General features: G+C 45.3%; 1 protein-coding gene across 4 annotated transcripts in view; it reads right to left on the bottom strand.

Moving 5' to 3' along the window:
- The window catches only part of ripor1 (RHO family interacting cell polarization regulator 1), a 102,704-nt gene that overhangs the window by 6,939 nt on the left and 68,985 nt on the right, over positions 1-26,780 (bottom strand). For all 4 annotated transcript variants that reach the window (XM_066685186.1, XM_066685185.1, XM_066685184.1 and 1 more), the window contains exons 2-17: positions 26,061-26,184; positions 21,206-21,358; positions 20,409-20,487; positions 19,304-19,327; positions 19,070-19,123; positions 12,032-12,181; positions 11,250-11,313; positions 10,932-10,975; positions 9,608-9,733; positions 8,038-8,186; positions 7,597-7,726; positions 4,441-5,400; positions 2,015-2,154; positions 1,481-1,631; positions 1,085-1,220; positions 485-646 (exon numbers count right to left, since the gene is read on the bottom strand). In XM_066685186.1, coding sequence (XP_066541283.1) covers positions 485-646; positions 1,085-1,220; positions 1,481-1,631; positions 2,015-2,154; positions 4,441-5,400; positions 7,597-7,726; positions 8,038-8,186; positions 9,608-9,733; positions 10,932-10,975; positions 11,250-11,313; positions 12,032-12,181; positions 19,070-19,123; positions 19,304-19,327; positions 20,409-20,487; positions 21,206-21,358; positions 26,061-26,158 — 2,620 coding nt within the window. In that variant the 5' untranslated portion in view covers positions 26,159-26,184. The remainder of the gene's footprint in view (positions 1-484; positions 647-1,084; positions 1,221-1,480; positions 1,632-2,014; positions 2,155-4,440; positions 5,401-7,596; positions 7,727-8,037; positions 8,187-9,607; positions 9,734-10,931; positions 10,976-11,249; positions 11,314-12,031; positions 12,182-19,069; positions 19,124-19,303; positions 19,328-20,408; positions 20,488-21,205; positions 21,359-26,060; positions 26,185-26,780) is intronic.

The following is a 26,780-nucleotide window of genomic DNA, read 5'->3' as shown; positions in this document are numbered from 1 at the left end:
TGCCTCCAATTTTACAGCTTGCGGGAATCGAACCAACAACCTCTCAGTCCTCTTCAGCCCTGTTCTCTAACCATTACACCATGACTGCCATATGTCTAACTACATGTCTAATCTCCTTGTACGTGTATATACCTCGCAACGTTTACTGAGAGTTGTTGATGGTGCCCAGGGCCAGGTTGTTCGTTTGCAGTCTATGCTCCATGGTTTTGGAACAGCCTGCCATCTTTTATTCATCGAGCCACACCTATTTCTGAGTATTTCCCAATGAGTTGGTCTTTGTTACTTGGGAAGGGTGTGGTTTTATATACATCAGTTTGGTCAATGTGAACTCTTTAAATGTGATTTATAAATCAGTTTTACTTACTTACTATACGTAATATATTATTTACACTGGGTTTCTCTCAGCTCTGTACAATTCAACACTTCTGTTTTAAACCCTCACTCACAGGGCTGTTGATAAACACCTGATTTAACACACACACACCTGTTTCTGCGAGGCTGGCTGCTCTCTCCGGTAGTCTGCTGGCGTAAGTGTTGTTCAGAGTCTGTGTGAAAGTCTCTGTGGAGGAGCTGAATACGCTGCAGCCATCCGTACACTGCCGCCATAGCAACACAGCCCCCTGGCACTGGTCTAACTGTGGAACAACTGCTTCCAAACACACACACGCACCACCCAAACACACACACACACAGAGAGAGAGAGAGACAGAGAGAGGATGTAAGAACAACAAGAAAGTAGTTCCAAAATGTGCTATTTTAGAAATTTGTAAAAATACAGAACCCACATTATTTATTCACTTTTATTATTATTGTAGTTGTTTTGCAATGCTAATTTATAATATTTGAATTATCTAAAGCACCTATACAATTGTTGTGGGAGGTAGAGTGTAGAGTAACACTGCTGCCTTCAGATTAGTGTGTGATTCCCAGCTGAGGAGGGAACTCCATGCTACTCTCTCTTGGGCACAACCCCTAACTCCTAACCTCTCATAACTGTACTCTGAATATAAGTGTCCAAATGAAGCCGTGATTTTAAACATTAGACGTCCACTGATTGTCCAGCACTGGTCACTAGGGGACTGACCTTCCTCCGGCTTGTTGGCGCTGCCCGATTTGTCCTGGGTGACTCGTCGAATGAGTTCAAGTACACGAGCCTCCCGGAGCAGCCGGTCCAGAGCGTACATCTCCCCACAGCGAAGAGGCCCGAATGTCCCCAACTTCTGCACTCACAACACACACACACACACACACATAGCACAGTTGAACACAGCTTTCTCCTACACACAGGCTCTGAATGATCATCCACAGTGATCAATAAACATGGGGTGGAATATACAGTGTGTTACATGTGCAACAAAGAGTGGCCATGACGACATACAAAGGCACAGCTCATTATTATGGGATTGGGATTGGGGCTGGGGCTGCTACATGAAAGTGGGACAGACGTGTTGTTGTCATGGAAAGCAGTGTAGTGACTGACCAGTAGTTGGGAGCTGCAGTTGCGCAGATGGACCAGCAGGGTGTGATCTAGAGCTGGACAGCCGGTGCTGAGAGGTCCTGAGGGAGCATCCCAACAACGATCCTCACAGCCCTCATCTTCCGCCACGCATTCCTCCACGACTACATGTCCTCTGTACACACACACACACACACACACACACACACACACAGCACAGCAGACAGTTAAAACACAAGTGAATTAGTATAAACTTTACGTAGCAAAATAGAACTGCAGTTGGAGAGTTGGAGGGCCCATCTTAGATGTGAACAGTGATAAAGTTTACAATAAAACACACAGAATGAGAAGGTTGTGGTTAGAAAATCACATGCACCGTTTGAAAAAAAGCAAAACTGGCCAATCTGCCTTTCTCTGTCCCGCCACTAGATGGCTGCAGTGCAATGTGTAGAGATGCCAACATCCTAAATCTGGAAAAAGAAATCACTATTCCTTCCTTGGTTTATAGCCTGGGTCATGAATCTCAGTACAAAGGTGAGACATTAGCAGAGCTCTGACCTGTCTGTCTCACTCTTCCTCTCCCCATCCTCCTCCTCCTCCTCGTCATAGTCCAGATCTGAGGTGTTGAGGAAATCAAAGCTTTCGAGCGCAGTCTCCACCGTCAAACTGACACTGGACGAGCGACTCCGACTTCGGCCCTGAACACACACACACACACACACACACACACACACACAAAGCCATTAACAAATTTACTATAACATCCATTGATCTAAAACAATTTGCGAGAGTGAAAACACGGAAAGATTTAATAGCTTTCACATCAAAATTAGAAAAAAGTAGAGCCCTCAAATGGGCTTAATTATAGTCAATATTCTCAACAACTACATAAACACCTTGAAGGAAGGAAGAACACTCTACCAATAAACAAACAAAAAACAGGCTTCGGTTGTAAATTTAAAAAAAGCAACAGAAATCACACTCACAAATCTGTTAATTAAAAAATATTTATAATAAAAATCACAGCTCAATGCGCTCTCTAAGGTTCAGCCTGTGCTGGTACACCTGCTGTTTTTGAGTTGTCTGTATACCATCAATAAAGGCTTCTCGTTATCATGGGTCATTAATTTGTAGCACCCAGGAAAACCCTGAATCCTAACGAGAGAGAGAGAGAGAGACAGACAGAGAGACAGAGAGAGAGAGAGAGAAAGAGAGACAGACAGAGAGCGAGAGACAGAGAGAGAGAGAGAGAGACAGAGAGAGAGAGAGAGACAGACAGAGACAGAGAGAGAGAGAGAGAGACAGACAGAGAGAGACAGAGAGACAGACAGAGAGAGACAGAGAGACAGACAGAGAGCGAGAGAGAAAGAGAGACAGACAGAGAGAGAGAGACAGAGACAGAGAGAGAGAGAGACAGACAGAGACAGACAGAGAGAGAGAGAGAGACAGACAGAGACAGAGAGAGAGAGACAGACAGAGAGAGACAGAGAGAGAGAGAGAGACAGACAGAGAGCGAGAGAGAAAGAGAGACAGACAGAGAGAGACAGAGAGAGAGAGAGAGACAGACAGAGACAGACAGAGAGAGAGAGAGAGACAGACAGAGACAGAGAGAGAGAGAGAGACAGACAGAGAGCGACAGAGAGACAGACAGAGAGCGAGAGAGAAAGAGAGAGACAGAGAGAGAGAGAGAGAGCGAGAAAAGAGACAGATACAGAGAGAGAGAGAGCGAGAGAGACAGAGAGAAAGAGACAGAGAGAAAGAGAGAGAGAGAGAGAGAGAGAGAGAGAGAGAGAGAGAGAAAGGCAGGGTGGTACCATGCACTCAGTGACCCCCAGGGAGAACAGATATGGAGAGACAGATCTCACATGGTCTTTCATCTTTCTCCTCATCATAACACACAGAGGTCAGAAATCACACAACTGACAGCAGACGTCTTCCCAGTCCAGAACGTGACTCAGAACATGCGACAGAAGTGAGAAAACGAGACACAATACAAAACCCAAGCATTTTTTGTGAATCCAATCTGACGAGTTTCTAAATAACATTAAAAAGATGTTGTTTGTAAATACAGCTGGTGATTAAAGTGGGACAGGAGCAAACAAACCTGGGAACGCTGGGAAATGTTCCGAAAATCTCAAACCAATTGGTGAAATAAACGCATCAGTGAATACTGAAGAGAACACATTTTTAGTACATTATTAAATTAATTTGACCTGGTCTGTTTACTAACCCAGAGTGCAACAGTGAAACAAAAACACCCGGTGTGTTTACTGTGGACTGCCCAGGTCAGAAAACAACTGATTTAAACAATTCATCTGTTTCTGATGTCAGCTGGGCTATTGCCCCACCCCCTTGTCTAAATCTCTCCAATCACAGCGCTGGACCTGTGTTTACATGAGAGGGCCAAGACGAGGTTAAACGCAGCTAATCAAACAGAAGAGCATCGAGTAAAAACAGAGAACGTGAAGAGAACGAAGAAGAAAGAGAACAGAGCGAAAACGGCTAAAAACCAGAGCTTCTGCTCCTCGCTCCTCACTGCTGTACGCTCGGGGTCGGGGTGAACAGCGAGCGGCTCATTATCATTTAAAGGAACAGGTGCTGAAAGCGGGCGTTCTGAACAGGGCTATTTAAATAGGAGAAGAATGCTGCTGCCAGGTTTGTTCCTTTTGGTATTTTGACTAAAGCGGCCCTCAAACAAGTGCTCACTTGTCGAAAAAGGGTAGAATATGTCCCCTTTAAATAATATGTTTTATGAATTATGTTCCTCAGTGAGACACTGTATGGTGAAACAAATCAAATATCGTGTCAGTTTGCAGTGAACACTGCCTTCTGTTTTTATTAGCATCTTACACACTGTCCACGCGGTTGGAAAATGAGGTTTGAAGTGTAACAGGAATCATGGAGGCCAAAATATATCATCACACCAAGTTAGTTCTAGGATGTCAAACTGTAAAATTAGTGTCATAAATAAAGCATGAACTCACAGTCAGAGCTTCCTCCAGAAGCTTGAGCTCCTGTTCCAGGACCTGCAGCTCAGGAAACTGGCCCCTGTAGTCATCTAGAGAAGAGACCAATGAGCTGAGGGCCTCCTCCAGGCCGCTGACAGGTTCCTGTGCCGATGCCATGGGCGTTTTTCTTTCCACCAGTTTCTCAGCCTCCGTTGAGTCTGTGTGTGTCTGAGAAAGAGGCTGCGTTTCCTGGGCTTGTGTTAAGTCCTCAGTCCTGGAAGGCCCTGCATCGTTCTGCTGAGAGCAGGCCTCTGTTTTAGGGGATATACACACAGAGTCCTCTTCACTGCGAGTGAAAGAAACAGAGCTGCCTCTGGAAGGTACTACGGGCTCCTCGGACTCTGCTGTGGAGTCGCAGGACTCCTCTGCTGCAGGGGGCGCTATGTCAGAGCTGGATTCAGAGCAGATTGAGGATCCGGCCTCCACGGGTTCCTGTGGCTCAGGAATAACAAAGCAAGGCTCTGCGCGGACAGGCATATCCATCACAACGTCAGTTACCGACACCGAGGACGTCTCAGAAGGCTCGAAGCACTCGCTCGCGGGCCTTTCCGTCAGTGCGGCGTCCACGCTGCTCTCACTGATGTGACTCAGGGACCGAGAGAAGCGGGTGTGGCCATTCGGCAATTCCTTTTTCCCAGGACTGTCATTGGTCACTGTAACGGTGGTCACCCGGGCTTTCCCTGGTGCAGGCTCCTCCTCTTCTTCGTCCTCCTCCTTCGGATTGGCCAGGCGGGTGGGTGTGGAGGTGGCTGACTCGCGGGGGGTGAAGGAGATCTCAATAGAGGGGGGAGCAGCCTGAAGCTCGGGCTGAACCAGGTTCTTCTGGGCGTGGCGCAGACCCACAGAGAGTTGGGGACTGGATGAATCGTCAGAGGATTCGGAGGAGTTGGACCAGGCTGTTCCATTCTCCATGTCCTCCTGCCGCTTCAGCATGTTCTAGACAGAGAGAGAGAGAGAGAGAAATACATTATAAGATTTATGTGCTTTTATGGTGTCGCTTTCTATTACCTTCATATATCAGGAATAGGAAGAAAGAGGAAGAAAGAGAAGAGGAGGAGTGACTGTGTGGTGGGGCATAAGTGATCCTGGACTCTGTTGGAGGGCATTAGCATGGTGCTACATCCAGAACTCCATTCAGGCTGAGTGGAGGCTGGCATCGGGCCCAGGCAGCTAACACACTGCCTGCCCCCACTAATTAACTTCTGCTGCAGCCGCTCTCTGACACCCCGCAAAACAATAACAATCACTGCACACATTAGGGAGAGCACTGCATGTATGTCTGCGCTTGTGTGTGGAGCGCTGGGCATAACAACAGCTTTACAAAGCAAGAGGTTGCTACTACTACACTCACACCTTGACTAAAATTGTCTAGTGGGTTCTACTTATTCTACAAGGAGACTACAAAGCTCTACTAGATCTTCACTGTGGACACTACAGCTCCTGCTAGCACTCGAGCTAAAGAGACGTAGAAGCACACCTAGATGTGCATCTAGTGCCTCTAGCTACAAAACACTACTTGGGCCGCGGAGCTCTACTTGGAACTAGTGGCTATTAGCTAGCAGCACTTACATGGCTGTGGGACTGAGAGGAACCAATGCTGGCAGAGGAGACATCGCCACAGCTGCAGCTTTGAGACAGCTTCTCCGCCAGCGCGTCCCGGAACACGTCCAGGAGAGACCAGCGCTGCTTGGAAGGCAAACTCCGATGAGCCGACTGAATAGTGGTAGCCCATCGAGAGCAGGAGAGCACAGTGAGAACAGACGACTAGAACTAGATTCACTGAGAACTACTCCAGAACATGTACTCATCAGTGGGTCAACAGACAAACTATAAACAACTGCCAAAACATTACAGACCACAGAACGGCAAGTGAGAAAGCAACCATTTATTTAACAAGAGGGACACCCATACATTTACAAATGGATTTGTAGCAATGTAAAAATAAAACTGAAACATCAAAACACGTGGTGATGTTACTAGTTTTTTATATAATATTAATAATATAGTCAGTTTTATATCAGACTTGTGAAGCCAGGAGACATAGCTGGATTGGCCATAGTGATTGGCTGAGAGACGTTCCAGAGACCGAAGCTCTTCAGGTATCACTCCGCAAAATACACGTAACCTAGCAACGACTCCAGCACTGACAAGACAGAGCCGTGTCTGGATTTTTCCATCCAATGGGGAATCGGTTCACTTACCGTTCACACACTTACGGCAGCTCTGAATAATTCAGCCTTGTTCGCAATGTGCGACGGAATGGAACTATTCTTCCTCGCGGAAGGCTGATTAAAATAATAATAATAATTTTCACTGTCTTCTTAATCTTAAAAACGAATAATAAACAGCGATAACTGACTGTGGTATAAAGGCAATAATACACTCGCGGTCCGTGCTCTAATGTGAGATATTGGCACTGGCGTACTGATCGGCACTCTGCCTGCGGCCACAGCTCACCCGTTCCAACATCTCACGTTATAGCACAACCTCTCGTGTATTATTGCTTAATTATTATAATGAGCAGGAATTTGTTTTCCTTTATGATGCCATTACAATCAGATAAAAGTAAACTTGCCGATTCTTTGGATGTGTGTATCAGGGATTATTTGCTGATGGAGGGTATGCCCACACCGAGTTAAGTCCTGGTATTTGTTGGCATATGTGCATCCTGTCTACAAGTTAACCCCTTCGTTACTTACACAGGCAAACTGGTATAGTGTTTTCTGTTTGTTCTGAGTAGTTCAAAATACACCCAGTGCTAAATTGTGTACCCTGCATTAGCCTCAGTGCCTCAGTGTACAAATAAAGCAGTAAACATCACACACAAACATGTCTCAGATGGTCGGCTACATTTAGAAAAAGTGTGAAAATGACTCTTCACCGAATGTTTCACTTTGGTGAGTGACAGTCCCAGTCAAGCTGTTAAAAAAAATAAATAAATAAATCTGTTCAAATGAAGTGGGTGCGTTAATCAGTAGCCTCTCAAAACACTGAAAAAGCACCTGAAGACTTTGACCCAAATTTAGTCTGAGACCTCAACTTAAAGAGACAGTGGAGGAAAAGGGAGCTTGTGGAGACATGGCTTTACAGCAGCAGAGTTTGTCAAAAACACAGAGAGAGAGAGAGACTTACGTAGAAGGCCTGTTCACGCAGAGATGGAGTATCTGGAGGACTCTGGTTGTAGGTGGAGAAACGCTTGTTCACTGTAGGTGCCTTGTTCACTGTGCTGGCTGTGGAGGCTTGGTCATCTTTGTCAAATGGACTGGGAGAGAAGAAAGAGGCAGGAGTGTTAAAGAAAGAGGAAATGTTCACTTCTGGTGTGACCACAGGCCTGTACGACTCATTAGAGCAGGGAATTAAACACGTCCAGTAATAATTATCAATTCAACTCCTTATACAAGGGATACTACTACTACTTCTACGTGGACATTATGGAGATACAGCATTAATAATGTAAATATGTACTGACTGGATCTTGGGTATTGTCTGTTCTTTAAGATCTATTCAAAAGACTCTTACTTCATTATAAAGACTCTTAAATGATATAAAGACTTTTAAATGAGGGAGACATACTTCCATGTGACCTCCAGGCTGAGTTTGATGGTGCCCAGGTCGTTGATGTCCACGGCCACTGTCTGTGGAAGGGCAGCGAACAGGTCCTTGGTCTCACAAGAGACATTCCCCACCACCACGTGATTGGCCAGGCTCTTCAGCTCCGTCACCTTTACAAACAAGTGAGGTTCATTGAGTCTTCATCTAATGAGGACACATACCACTACATCATCATCATCACAGACACTGGTCACTGGGCATTTTGTACAAACTCTGAAATCTCCAACTTTCTGATCAGTGCCCATCTTCACAAAGCTTCTGCTGATCTAGGATCAGATCTCTTTCTTATTTACTAGGCCCTAGATAATGTCTTTTACTTCTGCTAAGCAGATGTGAGAGCTTCCACCCACAGTTTTATCCTCCCCTCTCTTCTAAAAGGTCAGTCAGTCTGGACGAGGCTCTGCAGTGATGGTCCTTCAGGCTAAAAGCACTTTTGACAAACAGTCATCTGCGTTCCCTTCATTCCACCCCTGCAGCGCATCTCTTCATTTCCTCTGTTTTTATTCATTTTCCTTTTTCACATTTCCCATGCTTCTCTCTCCCTCTCTCTGTCTCTCTCCCTCTCCCTCTCTCTCCCTCTTCCTCTCTCCCTCCCTCTCTCTTGCTCTCTCTCTCTCCCTCCCCCTCCCTCTCTCTCCCTCCCCCTCCCTCTCCCCCCCCTCCCTCCCCCTCTCCCTCCCTCTCTCCCTCCCTCCTCTCCCTCTCCCCCTCCCTCTCTCCCTCCCTCCTCTCCCTCTCCCTCCCTCCCTCTCCCCCCCCCTCCCTCCCTCTCTCCCTCCCTCCCTCCCTCTCTCCCTCCCTCCCTCTCCCCCCCCTCCCTCCCTCTCTCCCTCCCTCCTCTCCCTCTCCCTCCCCCCTCTCCCTCCCTCTCTCTCTCCCTCCCCCCTCTCCCTCTCTCCCTCTCTCCCTCCCCCTCCCTCTCCCTCCCTCCTCCTCTCTCCCTCCCCCTCCCTCTCCCTCCCTCTCCCTCCCTCCCCCTCTCTCCCTCCCCCTCCCTCTCCCTCCCTCCCCCTCTCTCTTTTCCTCTCCCTCCCCCTCCCCCTCTCTCCCTCCCTCCCTCTCCCTCCCTCCCCCTCTCTCCCTCCCTCCCTCTCCCTCTCTCTCCCTCCCTCTCTCTCTTCCTCTCTCTCTTCCTCTCTCTCCCTCCCTCCCTCTCTTTCTCTCCCTCTCTCTCTTCCTCTCTCTCCCTCCCTCCCTCTCTTTCTCTCCCTCCCTCTCTCTCCCTCCCTCCCTCCCTCTCTCTCCCTCCCTCCCTCTCTTTCTCTCCCTCCCTCTCTCTCCCTCTCCCTTAAGGAACTTTGGATCCCATTGGGTGTGGGTGATGGAACCGCTGGAGGAGAAAAACAAGTCAAAGCCCAGCTGGTCACACTGAGCTGCTAGGAACATTAAAGCTGCACACACAGGTGTGACAGAGAGAGACAGAGAGAGAGAGAGACAGGAAAGAAGGATGAGAGAAATAAAGACAAGGCCTAAAGCGACAGAAAGAAACAGAGAGAGACAGACTGAATACAAGTAACGAGACTCACTGTACCTTTATAGAGAGGAACTCTGTGACGAGGGGCATGAACACCATCTCCTCGCTGTCCCACACTTGTTTGCCATTGATCTCGATCCGACCCCGCAGTTTCCAGCGCTGTCGGCCATATTTCATAAAGATCTGTGTGGAGAAGACACACAGCAGACACGGAATTACACACACACACACAGCTTTCTAAAAAAAACACTCTGCTCGGCAGGTTGGAGACTAAACACAGAGGCGAGATGGAAAAAGCCTCTGTAAACCCTTCAGGGAGCTCTCACTGACTGGTTTTAATGTTTACACTTTGAAATCTTTTAAATGTGTGTGAGAACTGACCGCTGGAGCTATTCACAGACCGTGGGCAATAGAAATGTGTGTGGGGGGGGTGTGTGTGAACATCATTTTTCCACACTGCCAGATGGAGAGAAAAGCCTCAGCTTTGAGAGTAACAGCCTCCAATCTCTTTGCTTCATCTCTCCATCTGCCTCTGTTCTGCTCCCTTCCTCCTTGTGTCCTTCTCTGCTGATCCCCCTCTCTCTCTAAAGAGACTGCGGTGCTGACTCACTCCATCGATGAGTGTGTCGGTCAGTCCTGAACCCTGTGAATTCTAAACAAACTGAGGTGGGGCTGACAACTAGCCTCCACCTCAATCAACCTGCACCTGCCACAACCACGAAGACACTGGGAACAGAAAACATGTCTCTCTCTGTCTGTCTCTAAGGCACAAGTCTGATGAAGTGACTGTCTGTGAGGAGTGTGGTGTGTTCTCCCTGTGTCTGCATGGGTTTCCTCCGGGTGACTGTGAGGAGTGTGGTGTGTTCTCCCTGTGTCTGTGTGGGTTTCCTCCGGGTGACTGTCTGTGAGGAGCGTGGTGTGTTCTCTCTGTGTCTGCGTGGTTTTACTCCGGGTGACTGTCTGTGAGGAGTGTGACGCGTTCTCCCTGTGTCTGCGTGGGTTTCCTCCGGGTGACTGTCTGTGAGGAGTGTGGTGTGTTCTCTCTGTGTCTGTGTGGGTTTCCTCTGGGTGCTCCAGTTTCCTCCCACAGTCCAAAAACACACATTGGTAGGTGGATTGGCGACTCAAAAGTGTCCGTAGGTGTGAGTGTGCGTGTGAATGTGTCTGTGTGAGTGTGTGTGTGTGTGTGTGTGAAGGACTGGCGCCCCCACCAGGGTGTATTCCCGACTTACGCCCAATGATTCCCAATGGAAATTTATGACCAGAAGGAAGAGCATTAATCGAAAGAGAAAAAAGATTAAGAGAAAATAGTGTCAAAATAAAGAGGCTCTCCCTTAAATAATAATAAATAAAGTAAGAAAAAAGAGATATAAAAACAAACCTCATACTGGTCCCCGGCACAGAGGCGAGCAAAGCCAGCGAGACCTGTAACAGCGGCAAATTCTTAAAGTCAAAAACAATCCACCCTTCCTTTCACCACAAAGCTTCATCCTGAGCCTTTTACACACACACACTCCTAAATGCACTGGGGATGGGCTTATTAACAATCAACAAACTATTACTATTATACTATTTGTATACAGTTAATAACAAGACTCACAGAGAGGCCTTTACTGAAATGATGGGGCAGCTCAGACTTTAACAAAATATTCAAGTAGGTCACGAAGAGAGACTGTAAAACACTCCAAATCTGTCATACCTTTCATTTTCACGTGGAACTCCCCGAGCTGGTTTTCCAGCTCACTCTCCAGCATGCACATGTTCTACAGATCCGTTCAGAGATGAGGAAAACGGGTGACAGACCGGGACAGAGTCAGGAAGAAAGAGATGGACAGAGAGAAAACAGACAGAGAGAAAGGGAAATGTGGTTTAAATACATTAATATAAGACAAACGCTGCTATTAGCATAAAAATATGCAAATATTATGACAAAATATGCATTTGATATATATTTAAACAACTGAAAACAAACAGTCAGTTGAAAAAAAAGAACAGTATAAACTGAGCAAAGATACAAAACTTAGAAAAAAGGCAAAAGAAAACTTAGCAAAAACGGCTAAAACAAGAGAGCTTCTGCGCCTTGTTTCCTGCTGCTGTGTGTTTGAGGGTGGTGGGGCGAGCAGTGGCTCATTATCCTTTAAAGGAACAGATGCTGAAACTGGCCTGACTCAACAGGGCTGTCTAATCATGTTTTGACCCCAGCAGGTCACAGACGTATCATTAAAAACCCAAAGCTCTGTGAAAAAGAGGTTTGAACATGTCCCCTTTAATTGCTTTTGGCTACAGCTTTAGCATATTTTAAGACGGAAAGCAGTACATGGAATTGGTTTATAAACTCCATAATTCACATTCAGTTGGCAAAGATTTCCTGGATATGTGTGTACTATCAAACCCTGCATCCAAAACACTGATGTTAAAACGCATACAATGACACTCCTAGTGCTGAACACTCCATACACACTCATACTCATTTTCTTTTACCTCGGTGTATTCCTTGAATCCCTTGTTGGCCTCAGACAGACTCTCTCGAGCCTCGCGGCTGCCTGGAGACGCAGTGTAGGCTTTTACCATCTTATTGGCCCCATCCCTGAGCCTTCGCTGCATACAGTACGCTTCATACAGCTCATCAATCTGCACACAAACACGGAACACGAGCATCAGCAAAAGAAAGACACCACATCACTGATATCTCTTAAAGATATTGTCACAACATAATCATCAAAGAAGCCTCAGCAGTCCCTGGTTATAGTGGGTGTTTACATACTGTGCCAGATTAAACAGAGCTAAATACGGTCCACTAGCAATGAAAGATGCAGTTAGTCAATGTTCTTCCAGCACTGATGATGTATCACTGCCATTTTCAGTGCGCGGAGGTGTGTACGCACTCAGACTGAAGAAATAATCGCACTGTCGTCAGAATCCAGATGGTGACTGACCTGACTAAAGTGCAAGAATCCACGTTTTTTCTCTCTCTCACTCTCTCTCAAAAATTAACCCCTACTTCCTTATACTAGGTTTTTACAGCGCTATGAACGTCCCGTTTCCTCATTGTCCCAGATATAGATCGTTCATATTTTATTGATCAGTTTGTGGCAGCTGCTCACCCACAAAGAGGAAACTCCTCACTTTACCGCAGGTTTATCCCATGTTTTTAAATAGTTTAACCACGTCAGGGTTATTATATTCACTAATAATATGAGTCATTTTAAGACAGTCTTTAGCGCTGAGGTTAACAGCAAGTGATGCGTTGAATCCCTCAAGCAAAAGATAATCAAATCACAGCTCAGTTGAAGTATTGTTATCATCTCCAATTAGGCAACGACACCAGAACTAATCCAGTAATGTAAAAGGAACTGCAAATTTCACACAGAGGCTGTTTAACCATCAGCCACACACTAAAACATTCTGTAAAATTCACCGGCTTCCATCAGGGATTAGTAATATTTATTATTATTATTATTAGCAATGATTGGTTTGTCCAGAAACCAGTCACGACGATCCTCAGGAAAATGGCATCTGTAAGTTACCATAAACGCGGTGTTAAAGTTGGAAGTCAGCTGACCCAGGAAGTATACACGTTTATTTACGTTCATGTGAATGACAGCAATTACAGCATCTTCTGATAGTGTGCATGAAATAACAGATAAGGAAGGCTGGCTCTGGCCATAGCGGCTGATTACAGACTCTCAACGCTGTCTGAACAGAGCTGGGTTACACTATACAGCCCCATGTGTACACTGATACGCACCGTGTTGTTATTACTGAGCCTGCCAGTGTCATAACAGTTCAGATTCATTCTGTACTCTAGACTGAACACTGTGTTCACGGTGTCTCTTGGTAATGATTCACAAGAACAGTAAAAATAAGAGAAATGTATACACACACACACACACACACGTCTTTCATGGTAACCAAGTACGCTGTAAAAACATTTGGGAAAACACACAATAAAGACATCACATTTACAGATTAACACATAGGTACGAGAGTAATAACGTAATCAGAACCTAACAAAACAACACGGGATACAAGATCAAAACAATGAGATAATCACAACAATCATAGAACTAAGTATTAGAGAAACAATCAAAAGGAGGTAGATTTTCAACTGTTTTGACTGAGGAAAGGACGAAAAAAGCATGAGATAAGTGCCAAAGGACCTCAGAGAGTGTGAAGGTGTGTATTTATGCACTAAGGAAGAAAGGCAAGAGGGTGCCAGGCCATGTAAGTCTGGCCTTACCCTGTAAGTTAAAATATTTTAAAAACAGTGTTCTGTGCCACACTATACAAACTATAACCTAGACACAAATATAAAAACAACTCAGTGCACTCCAGTAGATTTGTGCTGCCCAGGTCGGGGGAGAAGTGTGTGAAGGAGAGGTGTGTCCTGTTTTTTCCTGAATTAGTGCATGTCCCTGTCAGATCGACTCATTCACTAAAAGCTCTATAGCCCCCATCCATTCACAGAGCCTGTAAGTGCTGGATTTACAGGGGGGGCTTTGTGTCACTCAGAAGGAAAGTAAAAGTGTGGATGTTCACTGCACACTGTTATGAATGAATAAGTAAAGAGAAGCATGTGGGTTTGAGAGAGAGTGAAAGCTTGGGCCACAAAAAGCCCTCCACAGGAGGCACATTTTATGTGAGAGGGCAGCAGTCTTTGTGTGTTTTTTTGGTGTCTGTACAGCATTAACTCCACCCACACACACACACACACACACACACACACACATTAGATAAACCCCTTCAAAACACAAACATTTGTTATGTGCAACATCAAGATAAGTGCATGTATTATTATGTATCTATCATAACCCTCGTCCGAGTGTTCAAAATGAAGTTTTATTTATAACCAAAACATTAATTCATTCATTCATTATCTGTAACCCTGGAATCATTGGGCGCAAGGCGGGAACACACCCTGGAGGGGGCGCCAGTCCTTCACAGGGCAACACACACCCACATTCACTCACACACTCACACCTACGGACACTTCTGAGTCTCCAATCCACCTACCAACGTGTGTTTTTGGAGCATGGGAGGAAACCGGAGCACCCGGAGGAAACCCACGCAGACACAGGGAGAACACACCACACCCCTCACAGACAGTCACCCGGAGGAAACCCACGCAGACACAGAGAGAACACACCGCACTCCTCACAGACAGTCAGCCGGAGGAAACCCACAGAGACACAGAGAAAACACACCACACCCCTCACAGACAGTCACCCGGAGGAAACCCACGCAGACACAGGGAGAACACACCACACCCCTCACAGACAGTCACCCGGAGGAAACCAACACAGACACAGGGAGAACACACCACACTCCTCACAGACAGTCACCCGGAGGAAACCCATGCAGACACAGGGAGAACACACCACACTCCTCACAGACAGTCACCCGGAGGAAACCCACGCAGACACAGGGAGAACACACCACACTCCTCACAGACAGTCACCCGGAGGAAACCCACGCAGACACAGAGAGAACACACCACAATCCTCACAGACAGTCACGCGGAGCGGGACTCGAACCCACAACATCCAGGTCCCTAGAGCTGTGTGACTGCGACACTAACCTGCTGCTCCACCGTGCCGCCCAAACCAAAACATTAAGCTTTTAAAAGCACTTTACTGAGTGTGTCCCACTTCCCAATGAGCGACCTCACTGACCAGCTCTTATAAAGGCAGCTGTATTAGTGTTCACCATTTCTGATCTGTGGTCAGTTGTCTTATTACTGACGTGGGCTATAAATTACAGCTTTGTTGCTGTTATTGTTGTTGTTTTAATGAGACTCATACTTCCCTAATCCTCCAGTTTCTGCACTGAGAATAAACCCATATTACACCAGTGGGTCCACATCTTTAATCTCATCCGCTTAACAACACCAATCATGCAGGAAGGTCTTATCAGAATTACCTTCAAGCACCTTTTAAATGGTCTGCCGGTCCTGGCCACACTTTCCTTCAAAAGAAATTCCTTCAGTAATCTCTGCCTGGAAGTGCATTTTGGAAATAACGTCCTAATGAAGTATCGGTCATAAAATTAATGTTTTAATCCACAAAATCAGTTTTGAAATCTTGAATATAAGCCAATACAGTCTGATATTTACAGTCTGATATTACCTACTAAGGTTTAAAGCGAGCTGTTTGTGTCTGTGCCATTTCAGGACAGAACTTATATATACACCCCCACCTCAGCTATCCAGACTATCATTTTCTATAATTGGATATCGTCGCTGTCCAAAGAAATCCATGCATCTCCAAAGGAGTAACTGTAATGACGGTAAAACCTTAACATTCAATGGATGTCAGTGTAAAAAAGATTTGATTCCAAGTCATTTTGGAGCATTTCTATATTCGTAGCATTGTTAGACGTCTGTGTGGTGCATTTTATGCGCTATAATGTGCATCATGGGTTAAATAAACATGGCTGACCATCTCTGCTTTGACACTACAATGTTCCAAAGATGGTCTTAATCATGGGAATTCAGACGGACAGGTTCTTACGTCACAAACCTAATGAAATTTAGCATCAACTTCCGGGGCAGGGGCAGAGGGGGTAATGAGGACAGAAGAAGGTGTAGAACTACACTCTAAAGGGTCTGCCTCAAAACTGTCTACGTAGAGAACAATTTATTTAATTACATGCTCGAGCTCAGTAAGTTAATCTGTCTCATTTCTTAAATGTAATTTTAAAGGAGCGCTGGATGCCTCCTGTTGCTGAGGGAGCACAGCTTATATTTATCTTAAACATAAAGACGGCTGAAGGTTATTACACCCTCCCCCCCTCAGAACTTAGCTCATAGAAATTGTTTTAAAAGCAGCAACAACCCTCATTCCTTGTCTGTATTCTAGTTTTCTAAGTTGAAGTGGTAGACTGGGGTTTGATTCCTAGGTACTGATGAGGTTACTGAATTATTATTTAATAACACCCTATGGGTAAATACATACTGCCACCACCACATTACCACATCACTATCCACTCATTACTGACCCACACAGTGCAACCAAAAAAACACCTCCACACACGTGCGCCTGAAACACAGCATGACTTATGGAAGGTGACAGAAAGACGTCAGTTCCTCCCGAGAGTTAAGTGTAAACAGGTTGAAAAACGGACACAAAAAAGCCTTTAACAGATTAATTCCAGCCACAGCACCTCAGTCTCTCTCTCAAACACACTCTTGCATGTACACACACACACACACCTCTCATCTGGAGGTGTTTAACTGCAGCCTATCAACTGTGCACCAGCATTCTGGCAGTAAGAGAACAGGCCAGTCCTAAGTTTCACAGTTACAGCCCGGCTTCTCTAACAAACTTACACAGCTAGTAACAGCTACAAGCACAGGCTCTCCTTTCATACCCTTTATTCACAGCACAATGGGTGTTTATTCATAAACATACACTCGCACACACACCTGAACAACTTTAGCATACGGTTTGCCCCCAGAAAAGGTCTGGTTAGACCATAATGGGCATGCAGAACAACCTAAAATAAATATTACATGACTTTTGACTGGTTTCCAGATAAATCGGGATGCTAAATGAGACTACAGTGGAACCTCTATCTACGAACTTGATCCGTTCCGTGACCCGGTTCGTAAGTGGAAAAGTTCGTTTCTCGAGTCAATTTTCCCCATTTAAAATAATGGAAAAGCAATGAATGTGTTCCAGCCCCCGCCCCGAAAGTCACCCTTTTTGCACTGATATATGTTTACAACACTCTCAAATTAGTAAAAAATACATGTAGCGTTACTAAAAATAAAAGAGAAATACAGTAGTAACAGTAATAAAAAAGAAATAATAAAGTTGTAAGTGGTTACACATCGCTACCTTGAAGACGTGACGACTGGCTGGAGCAGTAACACAGGCACTGGCTGTATGACGGGAGGTGGGGGGGGTGGAATAACGGAGAGTAGGGTGAATGTGGGGAGACGAAGCGTAGATACGGCTTAACTTAGCACGAATTTCGATGTCTGCTATTTACACTAATGCTAAATTGCTAAAGCTACAATGTGCTAATCTTAAAAGCTCACTCCAGTCTGGGGGGCGCTGGGAGACTTGCCAATTGTGGTCAGTGGCCATTTCCAGCCGCCGGCTCGGGGGAGGCTCGGGTTTGTTTCTAGAGTCATGGTTCGTTGGTGGAGGCAAAAAATATTCAAATGCCCTTGTATCTTGGAAAGTTCGTTAGTAGAGGCGTTCGTTAGTAGAGGTTCCACTGTATAAGGGGTCCAAGCACCGACTGAAAGGTTTCCAAATGCACGTTTACACATTTTAAGGTTTGATTTTTCAATTTGTTAAAATGTCATCATATTCAGTTAAAGCTGGTTAAAGAAGGAGCCCTGGGACAGGAAGGTCCCTGGTTTGAACTCCTGGACCGGGGCTGGGGTGGGGGGACAACATCCACAGCTGAAATGCCTTTGAGCAAAGCACCTAACCCCTAACTACTCCTGTGTATGTGTGCAGAAATTGCTCGCTGGTCTGTGCATGGGTGTTCATTGTGAAGGTTGGGCTAAATGCAGCGCCTAATTTTTCCCAAGAGGATTAAAAAAATGATACTTCCTCTAAAAATTAATTATCCATTAGATATTCAAGGATGGTTAATTCAGAAGGGAATTGTCATCTTTCCTTGTGTCATAAACAATAACATTAGGGTTGTCTAAACATTCCACAACTGTACAGAGACCGTTTTCACGCATTGCAGGACATTCATTATGAGCCCCATTTTAAAGACTCGTTAAGGGCTGGCTTCACACATCCAAAATATGTCAACATTAATGATGCTATCCTAATGCTAATACAATCAATCAACAACACTATAATACAGCATTTATAGTTTTCACTCGGTACGCCTCTCATTCTCCTGCTGTTCCTCAGTCCCTTAAAAAAAATGACTAATCAACAAAAGCTGCGACAGAAGAGGAAGAGGAGGAGGATGAAGGCCTCTTCCTGTCCTGCAGCTGGCTGGGGCTGCTCTGGCCCTTTATATCTGAGATTTAATAGTCAGCATAAGGGTGACTTGGGCCTGAGGCTGCCCTCCTGTCTATGACCCATGTCCCCTGCACTGTGTGTGTGTGTGCTTAAGTGTATTGGAAGAAACATGTTTGGCAACAATTATGCATGCGCGCACACACACACTCATATATAGGGGTGCACAAACACACATTCAGCTTTTGGAGCTACTAGGGATATGTATGGAACAATATGACACACACATACAACAGGTCTAGACCTGCTCTGAGACACAGGTTTCCCTGGACCTATACTCTTAAACACGTGTGTGTACACACACACACACACACACACACACACACACACACACACACACACACACACACACACACAGTGTCCTGGGAATGAAGCATTAAATGCTTGACTCGCTCCAGATCAATAAAAATAGTTCTACTCATCTGTACAAAGTCCTCCACCTCCTCAGATTACACTTCAGTAAACCAAAGAGGAAATCAATTCCCATATTCCAATTAATGTATAATTCATAAAACACTGTGCTTACCTTACTAAGGTGGAACTCCAGTCGTCTCATGAATCGCTCTATCACCTTCACTTGCTGCAAGAAACAAGAGAATTAATCTTTTATCACTGACATGCAGCAAGTCTGTTACAACCAGACTCAGTGTAATCATCTGCAAATGATTCAGAGACAGCTATTGTTTGAGGCTAATATCTAGATCATAAATTATACAGATCTATTTAAACACGGAGTAGAAATAACAGAGCACATCCTCACCTTGTCCAGTTCATAAAGAAAGCCCTGCGGCGAAACAACAGAGAGAAAGAGAGAATTAATATCAGAGGAAAGAACCATCACTGAATTAAGGCTGGTCCTGAATATTCGGATATTCGTTCTACTCCACATGTATTCAGCACTGTCAACATAAAAGTCTTGAACGAAGCCTAAAACAGCCCAATGCTACAGCCACCAACTTACAATGAAGCATGGCAAAGCTACAGGTCATTGTTGTCAGCTTTACACCTCAAAGGAGCTCTGGTTTAATTGTGTACAATCCATGTTCTTAGTGGCACCGTGTAGCGCACAAGTTAGTGAACGACTCAGAGAGTGGAGCCATGCTGGGAACCAAAGTGCAGCTTTTATTTTTTTATAACATTTTTTTATATTTTATTATAACAATAGCTGGCACCAAATATTCGGGTGTTCAGATATTTGCTCTTCAGGTATGTTTTCAGTTTCTAATATTTTTGATAAATGTGATTATTGATAAAGGCAACGCTCCACTAAATTCAGGCTCCAGCAGTATACACAGTGCTCTCCACGCTCCACCACATTCAAGCTCCTCAACATAAAAGTCTTTGTGCAAATGAAGCCTAAAACAGCCAAACCTGCTAAAACAACACGCTTACAATGAGGCGAGGCGACATTACAGTTCATTTTGACAGCTTTGTTTGTGTAGCATAAAAGATTAGCCCTACACTAACCACCCTAACAGAGGATTTTGAGAAGTTGTTATTCAATCAACAGCTAAAGCACATTCATAAAATGATAACAGGAGAAGGAAAAGTGACATCAGTTTTGTGACTACACTAGCTTTACTCTCCATATGGACCTCTCAGCTTATATAAGCAAACGGAAAAACTGCAGTAAACATGTAGACACTGGTAATGGCTGTGGTGTAATTGTGATAAAACAAGACTAGTGTTAACGTAATTAGAAAGGGGTCATGGCTTTGGATCTCCTGGGGCTTTAATATCTTGAACTTCATGCATTTGGAACCTCATCGCCGTATTTTCAAACCCCAAAGACTCAAATCTGAGGTCTCAGGTGCACTAAGGTGTGGACGTTTAGGGAGGACTACTTGGTGGTCCCTTATACTCACCAGCCGCGAGTTCCTCTTGGATTCTTTCATTTGACGGTTCAGACTGTCCAGCTCCATCTGATGGACCTGCAGGTAAGACCTGGAACCACACAGATCAGATATTAAACATCCTTCTTTCGCGCTTTGAGACCTGTAAGGCTGGGGTTGTCAGGTCTGGTCTGGTTCTGGTTGGCACAATCCAGTCCAGTCCAGTTTGGAGATTTCTCTGTTTAAACACACTTACCACACAAGGCAAGGCAAGTTTATTTATGGAGCACATTTCAAACAAAAGCAATTCAAATTGCTTTACAGAAAAAATAGTTAAATTAAAAGCAAGAATAAAAATCATAAAAGTCCAATAAAACAATCAAAATATTGCAATAAAAGGAAAAACATAAAAACAAGGAGCATGTCGTGTTAATGCAAGGGAATCACTAAGAGACCCAGTCTTCTAAGAATGACATCAAGGACCCCATACTGCCACATGATGTATAAGATCTAATATGTAACATCAGAGCTAATTTTCATAGGAATTATGAAAGTCACGTCATAAAGATAACTCCTAGACCAGCACTAGACCAGCTGAACAAGGTTAAGATTCTATATGAGCGGTCCTGTGGGACATTATGAATGCAAGACCACTCCAATATTTCTATAGACTTCTGGAGGTGTCCAGACACCATGATGAACAGTGTGGCCTAATGACTCTGTACTGTACAGTAGGCACTTTCAACGCATGAGGGCATTAACGGAAAACTGAATCAGTGATGCAGCAAGTTTTTGGGCATGGAAGAAGAAGTGTGTGTGTGTGTACTCACTGAAGTCCTCTCTTCAGGGCCTCATAGACTTCGTCCAGCCTCTCAGGCTGGGGCACCTTTGGAGGTGGAGACTTGGTAGAGAGCGTGAACATCCTGCTTCCTCTGGAGGGAGTCTTCCTCACACACGCTGGAGTGCTGAACACAGAGAGGCTCCTAAAAAGACAAAAACATTGACACATGCTCAGTCTTACAGTAAAACTCTCGGAAGATCTAAGGTCAAGTTAATGTTACAGACATAACGCAGTGGTGTGGACGCGAGAGCAGCGAGAGTCGAGGAGGAGATAGAGTAGCAGTCACTCTTACTCTCGCCCTGTCACTCACACACTTACATCAGTGGACTACGGCTGTACCATATCGCATCGTTTGCAATAATATCGTCACAGTTTTTTTAAACGCTAAAAAAAAATAAATAATAAAAAATATAAATAAAAAAATCAATATGGTGTCATTGTGATATTCTGACTTGTTTTCATTTATTGTGAAGCTTTAAGTTTACTTTTTGTATAATTGTTTCCTTTTGCCGTTTATACGCACACACCACATTTTCTGCATTTGAGTTGTGTGGTAGATTTTTATGCAAAATTATTTTATACAAAATCAGAATCTTGGTAAATTACTGTTGTTTACAAAATAAGCAAAATATTTACTGATTTCTTTTGTCACATCTTTATATTTGAATATTTGTAACTGTTTTATTTGTAGCAAAGTAAAAATATTCAAAAATATTCAACTCAATTCAGGGTCGCGGTGGGTCCAGAGCCTACCTGGAATCATTGGGCGCAAGGCGGGAATACACCCTGGAGGGGGCGCCAGTCCTTCACAGGGCAACACACACTCACACATTCACTCACACACTCACACCTGGACACTTTTGAGTCGCCAATCCACCTACCAACGTGTGTTTTTGGACTGTGGGAGGTAACCGGAGCACCCGGAGGAAACCCACGCAGACACAGGGAGAACACACCACACTCCTCACAGACAGTCACCCGGAGGAAACCCACGCAGACACAGGGAGAACACACCACACTCCTCACAGACAGTCACCCGGAGGAAACCCACGCAGACACAGAGAGAACACACCACACTCCTCACAGACAGTCACCCGGAGGAAACCCACGCAGACACAGAGAGAACACACCACACTCCTCACAGACAGTCACCCGGAGGAAACCCACGCAGACACAGAGAGAACACACCACACTCCTCACAGACAGTCACCCGGAGGAAACCCACGCAGACACAGAGAGAACACACCACACTCCTCACAGACAGTCACCCGGAGCGGGAATCAAACCCACAACCTCCAGGCCCCTGGAGCTGTGTGACACTATCTGCCGCCCTAATATGTATTAAATACATTTAATTATGATTAATATTAATATAACATTTATTTTGTTGCATTAGTGTGTTTTTGGAATTAATAAAAGTGTTTTTATCGTGTTCATATCGCCAAGAATATCGTGAAGAATATTGTCATATTTTTTTAGGGCCATATCGCCCACCCCTACTATGGACAATGTCACACACTCATCTAGTCTCTCTCTCTCACACACACCCTGTCACTCTCAAACTTACATCTATGGACATTGTGACACACACACACCCTACACAAGTGCTGTCCAGTTTCCCAGATTCATTTAAAACATGAATTCAAACAATGAGAACAGTTTGGAATGTATTTATAATAAACATTAACTAATTCTGTCTGTATACAGCTCTATATCACAGTGCACTTATCTGTGTTTCATTATTGTGAATGGTGTAAAAGCCCTTGCTGAATGATTTCCCTCTAAACTCTTTTAAAGCCTGACACAGCGAGAGAGATGAGCTCTGTCACGAGCAGCATAAATATCTGAAATGAAATCTAAATCAATAACACACTTCAAAACATGCACAGATCAATACGCATCATGACCATTCCCTCGGCTGCAGACAGGCAGTTCAATATAAACATGAGAAAGGTGAATGATGCTCTGCCATAACAGGATTAGCTGCTTCAGAGGACCCTCATTCTCATTACGACAGAACTGCCGCGTCAGCGTCACAGTGGTCACGGGGAGATTAGTGAGTAATTAACAGAATAGAAGACAGTGAAAACTACTTTTTGAGATACATTCCTGAACAACAAGCCTGTGGTTTAAAGGGTTAATGTGTGATGAGTTATCTAGAGGACTGTTCAGGTAACGGTTATCCACTCATTGGCTGATGAATCAGTGATCTCAGCAGTTATAGAGAGAGGGGGGGGGGTGAATGCAGGATTAAGAAAGACTTTAACATCCGTGGAAGGACCTCGTGATCAATCACTAAATTCCTTTGAACTTTCATCACAAGGAACAATCAGTCACAGGACCACTTTAGATGACATTGTGTTTATGAATTGCAAAGTAAACAGCATGCTTTCCAAACCTCCATTATATTATTATTGGGCACAATTAGAAATATGGTTTAATGTGGATAGTGTAAGGGTGGTGGGCTTCATCTGGGGAAGCAGATGACTACATAATTTTATTTGGCAAGAGACAGAGTAATGAGAGAATTAACAGTGGATTCTCTCTCTCTCTCTTTCCCTTCCTCTCCCACTCTCTCTCTCTATCCCTTTCCCCCATCTCACTCTCCCTCTTTCCCTCTCCCTCTCTTTCCCTCTCCCTCTCTCCCTCCCTCTCCCCCTCTTTCCCTCTCCCTCTCTCTCCCCCTCTTTCTCTCTCCCTCTCTCTTTCCCTCTCTCCCTCTCCCTCTTACCCTCTCCCCCTCTCTTTCCCTCTCCCCCTCTCTCTCTCTCCCTCTCTTTCCCTCTCCCCCTTTTTCCCGCTCTTTCCCTCTCCCTCTCTCTTTCCCTCTTTCTCCCTCTCTTTCCCTCTCCCTCTCCCTTTCCCTCTCTCTTTCCCTCTCTCTCTCCCTCCCTCTCTCTTTCCCTCTCCCCCTCTTTCCCTCTCCCTCTCCCTTTCCCTCTCCCCCTCTTTCCCTCCCTCTCTCTTTCCCTCTCCCTTTCCCTCTCCCCCTCTTTCCCGCTCTTTCCCTCTCTCTCCCTCTCTCTTTCCCTCTCCCTCTCCCTCTTTCCCTCCCTCTCTCTTTCCCTCTCCCCCTCTTTCCCTCCCTCTCTCTTTCCCTCCCTCTCTCTTTCCCTCTCCCCCTCTTTCCCTCTCTCTCTCCCTCTCCCTTTCCCTCTCCCCCTCTTTCCCGCTCTTTCCCTCTCTCTCTCCCTCTCTCTTTCCCTCTTTCCCTCCCTCTCTCTTTCTCCCTCTCCCTCTTTCCCTCCCTCTCTCTTTCTCCCTCTCCCTCTTTCCCTCCCTCTCTCTTTCTCCCTCTCCCTCCCTCTCTCTTTCTCCCTCTCCCTCTTTCCCTCCCTCTCTCTTTCCCTCTCCCTCTCTTTCCCTCTCTCTCTCTTTCCCTCTCTCTCTCTTTCCTGCTCTTTCCCTCTCCCTCTCTCTCTTTCCCTCCCTCTCTTTCCCTCTCTCTTTCCCTCTCCCCCTCTTTCCCTCTCCCTCTCACCCTCTCTCTTTCCCTCTCCCTCCCTCCCTCTTTCCCTCCCTCTCCCTCCCTCTTTCCCTCCCTCTTTCGCTCCCTCTTTCGCTCCCACACCCCCTCTCTCCCTCCCCCTCTCTCCCTCCCCCTCTCCCCCTCTCTCTCAAAAAGAAATAAAGGGCACAAATGCAGACCACTTCCTTCATGGGCTGTTGAAATGCAAGCCTGCAGCTTTTCGAAGGCCATCTCTTTTCTAAAGCAGCGCTACAGACTCCAGCAAAGGAGAGGAAATGTAGGCTCTGACAGGACGTCCTGTCAGGTGTGACCTCTCCATAGAAATGTGATTATTTGAGTGTGATCGCACCCACTGCATGTTCCTGGGTGACTTCTGTAATACAGGGGAGTAACAACAAATAAAATCAAAATTCAGTTTGATATTATGCAGTGATGTTTTGATTAATACATTTTTAAACGCAGGAAAAGCAAGGCGTGACTAAAGTTTATAAGCGCATCCACATTATTAAAGTTTAATACCTGAGGTTTTAGAACGGCACACTACTCTTTTGCCTGACCCTTTTAAACTAGTTTCACAGCAGCACAGGAGCTGCTAACAAATGTATTAAAGATTATAAAGAATTAAAATCATAAACAAAAAGTAAATAACATCAAACTAAAATCAAAACAACATCTACAGCACTGACGTGTATTCACTGCTTAAATGTAGCTCCACAGATATTCATCCTTAGTGGCCTTCAGCTAACAAATAAGCCACGATAGAGTAGAGAACAATACACTACAACACCCTGCTTTACTACGTTCCTCCTGCACTCTCCTGCGCTGCTCATTCCCGCTTCTGGAATCTCATTCTTGTGAGTTACCTCCACACAATCGAGCTGGAGAATGCAGTCTTTGTTTGTGTTCTTTCATTCATTCATTCATTCAGGTCTGGAGTCCACCAGGAATCACACGTCCATCACAGACTCACCCACTCACCCAGTCTCACACACACACACAGTCAATTTCACACAAACACTCTGTCATTCACACACTTACATCTATGGACAATGTCACACTCCAACAGTTACACACACACAGACAATTTCAGACACTCACCCACATTTACATAAACATCTTTGGGCAATTTCAGACACTCACCCAGTCACATACACATGGACAGTTTCACACACTCCCTTTTTCACTCTCACACTCAAATGTGGAAAATTCCACACACTCACGCTGTGTTAACTGTGGGAGGAAACCCACGCAGACACGGACCAGACAGTCACCGCAGGTGAGGATCGAGACCCTGGAGCTTTGTGGCAGCGAGGCCACCTGCAGTGCCCCTGTGCCGCCCCCGTTTGTGCTCATGCTCATTTTTAATGGAACCCACCTGTAAGGCTTATCGTAGGAGTTGACTCCGGCAAAGGACTGGCTCCTAGTGATGGACCTGGAGAGGACTCGGCGCGTAGGCCGCACGGACAGGGACATGGTGGACACTGATCTGGAGGGACTCCCTGTGGACACACACAACAAGGGAAGATTTACCGACAGATAACGGATACATTTTGAGATGTGAAACACTGTCTTGTAACTCACTCAGACACATTTACTTGCACAAGGGGAGCTATTTCTCACATACTCACTCATGTTTAGGAACTGCTTCACTATTGAATGCTACTTAGCACCTGGAATCAAAGACTTTTATTTTAAAGAATATTTATCACACACCCCTGAATGTACCAGGTCTGTAGTCAAAACTAAGAGTGGCAACTTCAGCAAAACATACAATCTATATGAGAATATTCATTCATTATCTGTAACCCTTATCCAATTCAGGGTCGCGGTGGGTCCAGAGCCTACCTGGAATCATTGGGTGCAAGGCGGGAATACACCCTGGAGGGGGCGCCAGTCCTACACAGGGCAACACAGACACACACACATTCACTCACACACTCACACCTACGGACACTTTTGAGTCACCAATCCACCTACCAACATGTGTTTTTGGACTGTGGGAGGAAACCGGAGCACCCGGAGGAAACCCACGCAGACACAGGGAGAACACACCTCACTCCTCACAGTCACCCGGAGGATACCCACGCAGACACAG

This window comes from Hoplias malabaricus, chromosome 11 (assembly GCF_029633855.1).
Source record: "Hoplias malabaricus isolate fHopMal1 chromosome 11, fHopMal1.hap1, whole genome shotgun sequence".
In the NCBI taxonomy this organism is placed as follows: Eukaryota; Metazoa; Chordata; class Actinopteri; order Characiformes; family Erythrinidae; genus Hoplias; species Hoplias malabaricus.
This window is presented reverse-complemented; position numbering and strand designations above follow the sequence as displayed.